This window comes from Puma concolor, chromosome E1 (genome assembly GCF_028749965.1).
Source record: "Puma concolor isolate L17-30 chromosome E1, mPumCon1.1.hap2, whole genome shotgun sequence".
Classification (NCBI taxonomy): domain Eukaryota; kingdom Metazoa; phylum Chordata; class Mammalia; order Carnivora; family Felidae; genus Puma; species Puma concolor.
The window spans coordinates 59601877-59614636 of NC_141680.1; the positions used below are offsets into that span (position 1 = coordinate 59601877).

Here is a 12760-nt window from a genome sequence, read left to right on the forward strand (position 1 = left end):
GAGGACAGGCAGCAGGAAGGGGCTCCCAGCGAAGGGCTGGGGCCAGCCGGTGGCCTGATGCAGGCCTTTCCCGCCAGGCCGGACCGATTCCAGGGTGCCCCTGGCCCCTTCGCAGAGCTGGTGAGTCATGGCAGGAAGTGGCTTCAGCATCCACGGAAGGAGGTCATGGCGGTTGCAAGGCCTCCCCTCTCTCGTCCGTGTCCCGTCGGGGTGTTCGTTTCCCCCGGGGCGGCTGTAACAAAGTGCCACACCCTGTGGATGGCTTGAAACGGTAGATGTTCAGCCTGTCCCAGTCCTGGAGGCCATGGTGCGGAGTCAAGGTGTGGGCAGGGCTTGGTCCTTTCCGGATGCTCTCTGCGAGAGAGTCTGTTCCAGGTGTGTGTCCAGCTTCCGGTGACAGTCCTTGGCTTGTAGGCCCCTCCGGACCCCGCCCTGCCTCCACACGGTCTCCTCTGTGTGTCTTCTCCTTTTCTGTATCTCATGAGGGCCACTGCCGTCGGATTTAGGGCCCTCCTTTATCCAGGATGATCTCGTCTCGAGATCCTCACCTTTATCGTGCAAAAGACCTGTTTTCCCAAACAAGGTCCCCGTCAAAGGTTTTGGGAGTTAGGACTCAGACATATCATTTTGGGGGGCCACCATTCGGCCAGTGTCTTCTGCAGACAGCACAGCGGAGTCTGAAAGCCCCTGTAAAGGAATCCGAGGGGCGCCTGGGTGGCTCAGTCAGTTAAGCGCCTGACTTCGGCTCAGGTCACGATCTCACGGTTCGTGGATTCGAGCCCCGCATCGGGCTGTGGGCTGACGGCTCAGAGCCTGGAACCTGCTTCGGATTCTGTGTCTCCCTCTCTCTCTGCCCTACCCTGCTTGTGCTCTCTGTCTCTCATAAATGAATAAATGTTAAAAAAAAGTTAAAAAAAAAGGAATCCGATAGGGGCCCTGGTCCCATCCTGGCTGGGGAGGGCTGGCTTCACCTGTGTCCATGCCTGCTTGCTAGAGCTTTCTCCAGTGAATTTGGGGACTAAGAGGATGTCTGGGATCCGGGGGCCGCTGTAGACCCTCGCTGCCACTGGGCCTCTGCTCCTGGCCGAGGGGTCTTGTGTGCGCGTGTGCGTGTCTGTCCCCAGCCGGAGGGTTGGGGGGTCACTGGTGCTCCGCATCTGACTTTTGCATTCTGTTTGTGCCTGAGCATGTCCTGGGTGGGGAAGGGCCGGGTGCCACGTAGGCTGTGTGGAGCCCCCCCCCCCCCCCCGCAGTGAGTGGCAGCAAGCTCCCCCTGCAGCCTGGGAAGGGAGGCAGGGGGCCTGTTTGTTGCTCTTGGCCCCATCTGAGAAGCCCAGCCCGCTCTTTCTTACATTGCTATTCCAGAGCAGGGGGCCAGGCCTCGTGGGTGGAGGCTGTGAGAAGCAGGAAGGACCCCCCCGGCATGCCTGTGTCCCCCCCCCCACCCCCCCAGGCCCAGGGAACAGAGGTGGGGTGGGAGGAGATATAGCAGCACCTAACATCCAAAGCAGGAAGACAGTCATCAAAATAGATTGGGGTGGGGGAACCTCCCATCCTTTGCCTGGGGCTGCGTGGCCTCCCCTGAAACCCCCTGCTGAATCTGGAGTTCTCAGGGTTACACCCCCCCAACCCCCGCGGCTGATGGAAATGGGGCAGCTGGTTCCTCCTGTCCAGGGTGCCCAGGCCGGACCCCTGCTGACACTGCCTGGTGTTGAGGCACAAGCCCGTGGTCCCAGAGCCAGGGAGAGGGGCCGCCTGCTTGCTGTCCGCCCTCCCCAGGCCGCCTACAGCCGGCCACGCGTGCACACGAGCCCAGGGTGGCCAGGAGCCCTCAGCCGCCTCGCTGGCCCCCAGACCCGAGCCGGAGCAGGGCCAGACACGGCTCTCAGGCCGCGTCAGGCCCTGCGGCCCGACCAGGCCTCGCCTTGGGGACGCAGAGGGAGAGGGGCCGGGCAGAGGGCTTTGACCGCGGGTGCCACACTCTCTACCCGCTCTTCTTTGTTTGGACTTTGCTCCTTGTATCCTTCTCGTTCGACAGACGTGTTTCTCTGAGGGGAACCCAAGGCCCAAGTGGTGCCCGAGCTGTTTGCCACCCTCGACTTCCCAGCGCAGGCCCCGCTTGGCCGCAGTGTCCGTTTTCAAGCTTTTCCCTTTCGGACCGTTCTGCTTCCTGAGAACCCTCCTCCCCCCACCCCTTCCCCACCTGCCCCCCCCCCCCCCCCCCCCCCCCGCCATCTCCCCTCCGCCGAGCCCCTGGAGGCAGATCCTGAGAGGGTTCTTGTAGGAGGTGATCCAGGCATTCCCCGAAGGGGGCGGCCTGGAGGGTGCGTGCGGCTCAGCCCCCCTGGGGGTGCTGGGGGGGACCCCGTACCATGCACCCCAGGGTTGTCCCAAGGAGAAACAGCTGGGTATCTACTGTCCCTTTGCTGCCTAAAGGCTGCTGGCGTGGAGAGGAAGGCTTCGTGCCTTCTGGGCTTGGGCACCGGGTGCACACTTGAACAACGGCAATCATCGGGGCACGGGTCCCACTGTGCCATCCCGTCAGCGCCCACAGTAGGACAGACGAGGAAGCGGAGGCCCAGGGGTGACGGAGGTCGTGTCCTCCCCGTCTCAGCCCCTGCCCGGAGTCGCCCCCGCCTTTCCTGGGTAATTCAGTCCTTAGTGGGGATGAGTCCGGCCGTTGCGGCCTCGGCTGCTTTTCCTTTGGAGGATTTGCTGCTTAACGGACGGCCTCCTCTCCCGTCGCCCTGCCCTGCTCGGTGGCGCTCCTCCTGGCCCCGGCCCCCCTCATGCCTGCTGCAGCCCTGCTCTGCTATCTCGAGCCTTGCCCGAGCCCGTGACTCAGCCTGGGGCGGTGCCAGGGCCCGGCCCTCACTCCCGGGGCTCACGAGCTGGCAGAGTAGGTACCTTCGGGATGGGGGTCCTGCAGTCTAGTCCTGCAGGCTCAGGGCGGGGAGCAGGGCAGTACCCTCCGCCTGGGACCATCCTTCTAGGCTCCCTGGGGCCACCCGTTCAGGGATGAGACCTTCTTTGCTGCTCCCTGGAAGAGGCTGCGTTGGGCCAGGGCCGGCGCTCCTGGGGCCTGAGCCCAGATCGGCAGTGTCCCTCCCGAGGGAGTCTTGCGGGGAGGGCGGGGGGGGGGGGGTTTGTTTTGATCTTGGTCTGTAACATTCTTTGCATGACATTCGTCCCCCCCGCTGGAGCAGGGCTTTGTGGCTGCCCCGGGACGCCCCCCCTCCCCGGACCGGCCCCTTCTGTGCACCCGGGAGTGGGGAAAGGTCTGCCCGGCAGCCTGTGGTCGGAGCAGAGAGCTTTACAATGGCCCCTTGTGTGGTGCACATTTCCTCCTTCAACAGGCCCAGACCCAGGCGGCTCCCGCTTCGACCCCCACGGGCACAGACGGACGTACATCTGGCGAGGCGGCTTTGGCCTCCGCGGCGGCCGGGCCTGTAGGTGTTTAAAGGACTGGAGAGGGCCGGGCTCTGGGGCCGGAGGAGTGGGGCTGGGCCAGCGAGGCCCACAGCCTCGCCTGCCCCGGTTCTCAAAACGCAGCGTTGATGGCCTTAGGCCCTGAAAATAGCGAGTGACCCACGCGCAGCACAGGCACGTTGGGAAGAGGCAGGAGAGTCTAATGGGAAAAAAAGTCAGCCACCTCGATTCCTTCCAGAGTCGTGCGAGCGCGCGGGCACGTTGCACACGTGCGTGTGAGACCCCGCGAGGGTCTCTTCGCACCCATCTTTTTTTTTTTTTTAAACGTTTTATTTATTTTTGAGACAGAGAGAGACAGAGCATGAATGGGGGAGGGTCAGAGAGAGGGGGAGACACAGCATCTGAAACAGGCTCCAAGCTCTGAGCGGTCAGCCCGACGCGGGGCTCGAACTCACGGACCGCGAGATCATGACCTGAGCCGAAGTCGGACGCCCAACCGACTGAGCCACCCAGGCGCCCCTCTTCGCACGCATCTGGTGTGCTGCCGGTGTGGCTTCACGTCCTCAACGTTTCTCATCTTCAAAGCCGGGATTTTGATGACGGCGCGGGACTTCGGCGTCTGGGTTTAGGAAATCTCCGTAAACCGGAATTGTTTCCGGCGTTTCCTATTTTAACGCTGATGCAAACGTCCCCCTACGTCAGTCCTCGCGCTTCTGATGATTTCCGTGGGATAAATTCCCAGCAGCGGGCGGGCCGAGGCGCGCAAACGGGCTCCAGGCTCCTGGCGCCCGTCGGGGAGGGCGGGTTGAGGAGGGCCTTTGGGAGCGGGTGAGGTTTGAGCCTGGCCGTGGGGGGACTTGAATGCAGAGGAGAGAGAAGCGGGGCGATCTTGAGATGATGGCGGTGTCTCCCTCCCAGGCGGTAGCCCCGGGCCCGTCTGGCGCTCTGAGGGTATGTCGTGTCCAGCTGACATGGTAAGCGGTGTCTCACGTGCCCTCTGACTGCAGTGACGTCTTGCGAACAAAAGAGGCGGCAGCCCAGCACTGCTCCCCCCCCCGTCCAGTAAAGGCCGCTCCTCTGCCCGGTCGTCAGATCTCACGTACGGTCCGTCACGTAGGGCCTCAAATCTGCAACTTGACCAGCTCATGAGCACTCTTGCCGCCTCCCGTGGCTGCTCGTGGACAGCTGTGGCTGCCTCTACCCTTGCAGGGAGGGGGGAGGTGGGGAAGGTGAGAGGCACCTGCCGTGGGGCCGGGTGACGCTCGCTCCCCCCTTGGAGCGAGGACGGTGGCTGCACGTGTGTGACAGCCGGTCTTCCTGATTTTTCCCCGCCGGGTGCTGCTTGCACCGTGACATCCTCCGTGGGGGAGGCAGCTTCGTACAGGGCGTCCCTTGCAAAGTCTACCTCAAAGAATGATCTTGTTTCGTTGCCAGATATGGCGGTGTAGATCTAGAGCAGGGTCCCTCCAGACGACTTCTCCCACCATCTGGGGGTTTTGTGGGATTCCGGGGGAGGAAAAAGGAGGCGGCTTTTTCTCCTGGGTCCCCGGAGAGGGGCTGGGGTGGCGGCACCGTCGGGAGATCCCAGACAGAGTCCTGTAGCCCAGAGGTCTCTCCCCCTTCCGGGGGGCCCCGGGGTACTTCCGGGGGCTGCCGTCACAATTTACCGCGGACTGTGGGGCTCAAGCCACAGAATTTGATTCCTTCACATTTCTGGGGGCCAGAAGTCCAAAGTCAAGGTGTCGACAGAGTCTCACACGGATTACAAAAGCTTGAGAGAAGAATCCTTCCTGCTTTTCTCAGCTGCTGCTGGCGCTAAGCATCCCTGGGCCCGGGGCCGCATCGCCCCAGTTTCTGCTGGCCTCACGTGGCCTCTCCCGTGTCTCCCGTGCCCCAAGTCCCCCTCTTCTCTCCTGTATAGGAACACCTGTAGGATTTAGAGCCCATCCTGAATTCAGGATGCTGGCATCTCGAATCCTCACCTTAATGACATCTGCAGAGACTCTCTTCCCAAGTAAGGTCACATGCGCAGGTTATGGGGGTGAGGACTAGGACGTATCGTGTGGGGGACACGGTCCACCAGAGAACCTTAGAGCGGGTGGAGCTTCTCAGGTGGAAATGGGGGCTCCTCCGGGGCCCCGTGCCCACAGGCTGCAACCCCGTGACCTGGTCTCACCTTCGGGTTGTGTAGAAGAAGCACCTGAGGCCCGTCAAGGTCGTGGAGGTGGCTCGTGGAGTTGCAAAGCGGAGGATGTTTCCAGGGACCACAAGCACGCCCCCTCCCCCATCCCGGAAGCCAGTCACAGTAGTCGTGACACAGCCTGCAAGATGTGAGGGGGAGAAGTGTGAGTTGCACGGGGCCAGGGCAAGTGACAGCCAGCCAGGCTTTGGGGCTGGGGAGAGGCGGCGGCAGATTGTTTGGGGGGGGATGGCGTAAATCATCAAGGACACCCCTAATGATCTGCACGTTTTCCGACAGTCGCCGCCCTGCGGGTGGGAACAGCTCCTTTTCTCCTGGGGCCTCGGACTGGCCGGGGGTGGGACCAGATGGGACAGTTCCGAGGGTGAGCACCTAGGTGGGTGACGTGGCCGGGCGATAAACACACAGCTGCTGTAGGGCCAGGGGGTGACATGTGCCACGCAGGAGCACAGAGCTGTCAGAGAGGAGAGGGTGGCAGGTGGGGACGGCGTGTGCGTCTGTGCAGGATGACCGTGGCCGTGAGGACCGAGTCACGTGGACCCTCAGAGGGAGGAAGGTTGCAGGGAGCGGGCCAACCCGGCTCAGCGGTGATCTGTGTGCGGGTCGGGTTCGAATTCAGCGCTGTCCCCGGACGGTGCCTGAGTCACAAAGGGCTTCTCTTGTGCGCGGTCGTAACTCGTGAGTCGGTGGTTGAGGGCACCTCCAAATGGGCTTCCCAGGTAGAGGATCGCCTCGTTCTGGGGCCAACGTGGGACAAGGCCCATCCCCCTGACCTCTCTTCTCCAGCTCGGCCCCAGGGAATTACCACCTGGGCACCTTAAAATACTTGTGCCCAGGTGGGCTGGGCGTGGACCCCTCCTCTAGGGAGTTCATAGACAGGAGCCACCGTTCAGGGACAGTGTGGACAGTACCCTGGAGACCGCGGGTAGACCGGGTGCTTTCAGGAGACCCCACATGAGGTCACAGTTCCAGGCATCCACCTCTGGGCTTTCTGGCCACTTTAACACCCCCTTGAACCTGGCCTTTGTCACCTCGACCTTTTTTGGAATGAGCAGTTATGCTCTGTGGTTATCTTGGGGGCAGGCCCCCAGGGGAGGGGTGCTGAGGTGCTGGCATCCCCGCTTTGGCTCGTCCCCTGCCCCTCCGGCACAGGACCCCCTGCCCCCTTGGCCACGTTATCAATCAGAGGTCACAGGCTGGACCTCAGGCCAGAGGCAGCCTGCAGACGTGATCCTGTTTGACCACACGGTGTTTTTTGAAAGGGGGTTGTTTCCCTTTGTGCGAGCGTGTACAGATCAGGAGATATCCCGTAGGAAAGTCCAGATTTCCAGATTCTCCTGAGAGAAGTCCGGAGCTCTGGCTGTGTCGGGAGCACAGGCCGGCCAGGCGGCCTGTGTGTCTCTGTCCTGTGAGGGAAGTCCTGTCCACTGGGAAGCGACAAGAGCTGTCCTGGACTTTGGAGGAGGGAACACGTGGCGGGGGGCCCCCGAGAATGGCCCCAGATCGCTGTTGTCGGGCCAGCGGGGGGCCGGGGAGGAAATGGAGGGGTCCCAGGAAGCCCCGGGCTTGGGGACCTGGGGAGGCGAGGTGGGGAGAGGGGTGGCAGAGACATTGGGGGTCGCTGAGCGCCCGCTGTGGGCCCTTCCTGCTCTGGTGTTCGTGACGGCAGCAGCTGGTTCCTGTTGGGAGCACGGCCGCAGGCAGGGGCCGCGGGGACGGCTGGCAGCTCCCCAGGCACCGTCGTCCCCTGGCCTCGGAGGGAGCAGCGGGTCCTGGCGGAGACGGTGGGCGGCTGGGCTTGGCGGGTGGGAGCCGGGCGGCCGGTGTCCCACGGGGCCCTGGCTGGGACAAGCAGTGTGGGATAGAGGCCGACGACGCGTCTGAGGGTGAGGATCGAGAGAGTCGTGGACCACGCCGGGGCTCCGTTGTTTACCTGAAACAGGACAGCCAAGTGGTCAGAACCCTGTGCCCCGGGGCGGGACGGACGCGTCTTCCGGCTCTGGCGCTCCGTCTCCACGCCTTTGGGCACCTTGCTCAGGCACCACGGCCTCAGTTTCCCCATCCGGACCGGGGGATAACGGCAGCATTTAGGGCACAGGGTCACGTGAGGAGTAAATGCCCACGGTGGGCCTAGGGGCCGTATTAGGCCTCCCGGAGCCGGCGGTCCACGCTGGTCCATGCTGTGATGATGTCACTGCGGTCGTGGTTCTGACAGGTGATGGTTGTGGCTGCCGTTGCTGGGGATGTACGTGCCCCCCACCCCCACCCGGTTGCTGGTGGTCGTGGCGGGTTTGCGCCCCGTGGCGTCTGTGCTGGGGAGAGGATAAGGGAAGACCACGACGAGAAAGAACTCTGATGTCCCCTTGAGCCAGAACATCTTTCTAGAACACGTAGCTGGCACGTCCTCGCTGCGGCCATGGTGGACGGGGGCGGGGGGGGGGGTGGTGTCCTCCAAGCTCCGCCTTTTCTCTCCCCCAGGGTGCGTGATTGTTGGCATCTTGGAGTCCCCCGGGGGAGTGGGGCTTGTCCCCTTTGTGCCCGGGAGGGGGAGGGTGCAAGAGTCTCCGGGGGCCCACAGCTACCTTAGCAGCACATTCCTGGCTGTTCCCGAGCCGTCCACGCCTCACGTCCCCCTCTCTCTGTCTTCCAGCCTTGAAAAGATCTTTTGAGGTCGAGGAGGCCGAGACACCCAACTCCACCCCGTCCCGGAGGCTCCCGACCCCCCTGCTCCGGGCCACGGTGGCCAGCTCCACCCAGAAGTTCCAGGACCTGGGTGCGAAGAATGCCGAGCCCGCAGCCCGCCATGTAGACTCCCTCAGCCAGCGATCCCCCAAAGCCGCCCTGCGGAGGGTCGAGCTCTCGGGGCCCAAGGCCGAGCCCGTGTCCCGGCGCACGGAGATCTCCATCGACATCTCGTCCAAGCAGGTGGAGAACGCCAGCGCCACCGGGCCGTCCCGCTTTGGGCTCAAGCGAGCCGAGGCGCTGGGCCACAAGACGCTGGAGCCCGCCCCTCGGAGGACGGAGATCACCATAGTCAAGCCCCAGGAGTCAGCGCACCGGAGGATGGAGACCCCCGCCTCCAAGGCCCCCGAGGTGCCCGCTGCCCCCACCTCGGACGCAGCCCCCAAGAGGGTCGAGATCCAGGTGCCCAAGCCAGCCGAGGTGCCCGCCTCCCCCGTCCCACCCCAGACCATGGAGAATTCGGAACACGCCCCGGTGTCTCAGCTGCAGAGCAGGCTGGAGCCCAAGCCCCAGCCCCCGGCGGCCGAGGCCCCACCCAAGAGCCAGGAGGGTGAGTAGCGAAAGCCAGTCTGCGGGGCTGTTGGGGTGCGTGGGGACGGGAGCTGGCTTTGCCCTGGCGTCTTGGAGGCAGAAGCTGTGAATGTGGGGGGGGGGGGGAGGGGGTGGGTCGCAGGTGGGTGGAGACCCGGTTCCCTGGAGGCCAGGAAGACACCAGGCCGGGGTCCCAAGGCTGGCAGAGGGGTACTGTCCGTCGGGGATGGCCCGGGTGCCACAGCTGGGCTCGCGTTTGGCTTTGGAAAGACCCTCCGGGTTTCGAGGGGCCCCTTTATTGGTCAGGATGCGTCGTGGTGTGGAGTTTCTGCTGTCAGAGCCCCAGCCGGCGGGGGTCTGGAAGCCTGGAAAATGAGGGGGCGACGGGCTCGTGTCGGGACGCGGGGGGCAGAGGGGCTTGGGACCCAAGCGCGGGTGTCCGCGTGCCGGTGGCTGCCGGGCCGTGGACAGGCAGGCTCCTGCTCAGATCTGCAGACCGGAGGGAGAGGCCTCGGGTGGGGGGAGGGGTCGGTGCCCTCCTGGGTTCCGCACTGCAGGGGCTCCCTCCAGCTCTTCCTCAAGGAGGGGGGTCGTGGCCAGAAGCAAGGGGAAACGAGACCGCCCAGGCTGTGTGTGCCCGGGTTCTCAGGGCCGCTAGGGAGGGGACCGTAGGCCAGGGAGCCCTGTGATACCTGCCACAGCTCCTTTTGGGGTACTCTTTTGGTGAGGGAGGGAGGCTGGGGGCTTGGGTACCGTCCTCGGGGGGCCCAAACCCGGAAGCTGTGCTCACGTGGGGAGCTCACCGGGGCCAGCTTGGGAACATCTGGTCCTGGGATCTTGGCCCCACGGGGTCAGGGGCCGGCTGGGCTGTAAACCCCATGAGAGCTGGGTCCCTTTCCAAGTGCAGGAACTGAACTCAGAAGCGTTCAGTGTTCTTCGGGTTAGGTAAACAGAACGTTCTGGAGTTTTGATTTACCTTTTAAATCATAATTGCTTCTAATTTGGGTAGAATGCATGTAACGTTAATCGACTGTTGCTCGAAGCGTCGTGAAGCGTGGTGGCATTGAGAACGTTCACGTCGTCGTGCGGCCCAGCTCCCTCATACGTCTCCAGAACTTTCTCAGCTTCCCACACCGAAACCGTGTCCCCGCTAAATCCTGACTCCCCGTGCCCCTCCCCCAGCCCCTGGCGCCCACCGTCTACTTTCTGTCTCTATGAACTCGACTCCCCCAGCTCCCTCACACAGGTGGAATCAGACAGTGTTGGTCCTCGGTCCTTTTGTGCCTGGCTGACCTCGTTGAGCCTTGTGTCCCCACGGCCCATCTACGGTGTGGCAGGTGTGGGGATTCCCTTGGCCTTTAAGTGAGGGCTGTGAATTTGCTGCAGCACTTGACCTCAGCCCGCTCGCCTAAACCTGACCCTGCAGAGCCACGCCCACTCTCTCGGACCCTGTGGTGTCCCTGTGGTCCGAGACTTCTCTCTCGGTCTCTGGGTCCCTGTGGTGTTGGTGCGTCGGAACGAAGGCGCGCCCAGCGGCCTGGAGACTGGTTCCCCTGTTGGTCCAGGGCCTCTGCCTCCCGTGGGTGAGGTGTCCGCGCCCAGCTGAGCCAAGCAGGATGTGGTTGGGGGCGTGGTCGGCACCAGGCCCGTGTGGATCTTGATGGCAGCTCGTGCTGGACGTGGGAGGAGGTGGTCCCGCCCTGGGTCATTGGGCCCCACGGCCCAGAGGCCGTGCTGGCAGCCGGCTGGCTGCCGGGGCCGGTCCGGCTGGCTCTGCTTGTGGAGCAGTCGAGGGTCCTGTGGGGCCCTTCCCAGATCCCCAGCCTCTCGAGCCGAGCTTTGGAGAAAGTGGGATTTAACCAGGCAAAGGAGGGGAGCCAAGGCAGCGGCCCGGAGGTGCTCTGGAGCCTGGAACTTGGGGAACTGCACGCTTTCTCCGCGGAAAAGAGTTTAAATGTCCAAGTCCGGGGCGCCTGGGGGGGCTCGGTCGGTTGAGCGTCCGACTCTGGATTGCAGCTCAGGTCACGAAGTCATGGTTCGTGAGTTTAAACCCCGCGTGGGGCTCTGTGCCGACCGTGCGGAGCCTGCTTGGGATTCTCTCTCTCTCTGCCCCTTTCCTGTTCTCGCCCACTCGCTCGCTCTCTCTCTCTCTCTCTCTCTCTCTCTCAAAAATAAATAAACGTGAAAAAAAAAGAAGTCCAAGCCCGGCGTGAAAGCCATGTCGTCAGCAGCCCAGACCCTGGTCCCCTCAGAGAGCAGCGGGTGGGCCCAGCTCTGTGTGGGGAGGGTCAGAGGCCAGTTGGTGTCCCCCCGCCCCGTGCCCCACCTACCTGTGTCTCAGTGGCCGGGTGGGGAAGGGCTCTGAGACCAGTGCTCGCAGGGTGAGAACGTTTAGGGCCAGACTGATGCAGTGAGACCAGGCGGCTGCGCTGAGGCAGGATGCTGGGGGCTCGGATGGCTCGGTTTGGGAGGATCCTGTCCACCTAGGACAGCACGACAGAGGTCACTGCAGAGCGGCCTGGTCCTCGAGCCCGGGAGTGACGCCGGGCGAGAGGTTGGGCGAGGAGGAGGAAGGCTCACCCAGTGCAGGCTGGGGAATTTGGCTCTGACCAGCGCTGCCTCGGATGTCGAGTTCTTCAGTGCCCCGGGCAAGTCCGGGTGGCAGGCAGGGCCTTCCCGGTGGAGGTGTGTTCCTGGAACCCATGGCACGGCTTCTGGGGGTCCCCTGCTCCGACAGAAACCCTCTGGGCCGTGGCTTTGGGCGCACGTCGGGGTCTCCTGGGACCAGAGCTGAGTCGCTCCCAGATTGGCCTCCCTAAAGCACAGCACTGGCGAAATCCGTGCCAGGCCCGAGCCTTCCCTGGCCCGTTCTCCACTCCATCCAGTCTCTTGTCCAGCTCAGACCTCCCGCTCCCCAGCTCTTCCTGCTCTGGCCCTTCCGTGGCCTCCACAGGCCACCTCTCCTGACCTCCTGACTCCTGACCTCCTTCCTCTCCACATCACTGCTTTTTGAATTCCTATGCATCCTTCGAAGTGCAGCTCAAACGCCACCTCTGCCATGAAGCCCTCCCTCTAGCTGGAAGTGGCCTCCCTTCCTTGGACTCCCATGCCTTTCGGCATCTGTGCGTGTGTGTGTGATGTCTTATGTTTGGCTTGGAACGTTAATTATTTGTGTTGTACCCCCTTTTTTTCCCTCTGCTGGACTTTTTAATGGAAAAGTTTCCCAGCGTACCTTTCTTTTAAAATTCAGAAAATGTCGAAGTTAGAATCTAAAGTTCACCTGTAATCCCAAAGGTACCCCCTCTTCGTGTTTACTCTGTGTTTTTCAGAATTCCCTCTGTGCCCCCCGCTAGATCCTACGTAGGTTTTTTGAGAGTAAGGCTGTTGTCGGGTTTCTTTAACTTTTTTTTTCCCCCCCGAGTGACATAGACTTAGTAGGTGCTCAAGAAAACAATGTAGGAGGAGTGAGATGGGTTTTCGTGCCCCCCCCCCTGCAGGCGGACACAGGGACCCTGGGGACCCCGTGGGACCTTGCAGGGACCAAGCAGATCCTTTCCTGGTCAGCCAAGAGCCCCCAGGTCTCACAAGCTCCACTCTGGCACACGGGGTTCCTTGTTTCGGAGGCTGCTGGCCCCCGGCCCTCCTTGTCATGCGTCGGTCATCTCTGCTTCTCTCTCGGTCTCTGGGGCAGTCCGGCCTCGCCTCCCCTCCCAGGTCCCTGGCTTGCCCTGCGTCTGCCTGGGTGGCGCTGGGTGGGGCTGGGCTGCAGGACCCAGAACCGCGTCTGTGCAGTGAGCTGCCCCCCCCCCCCGCCGCCCTCCCCTCCCCCCGGGAACCACCCACCTCTGGCTCCCACGG

General features: G+C 63.2%; 1 protein-coding gene across 4 annotated transcripts in view; it reads left to right on the forward strand.

Annotated features, from left to right (window-relative positions):
• SEPTIN9 (septin 9) overlaps nt 1–12760 on the forward strand; it is a 148924-nt gene that overhangs the window by 72768 nt on the left and 63396 nt on the right. For all 4 annotated transcript variants that reach the window (XM_086688167.1, XM_086688169.1, XM_086688170.1 and 1 more), the window contains one exon: nt 8280–8921. In XM_086688167.1, the coding sequence (XP_086544293.1) occupies nt 8280–8921 (642 nt within the window). The remainder of the gene's footprint in view (nt 1–8279; nt 8922–12760) is intronic.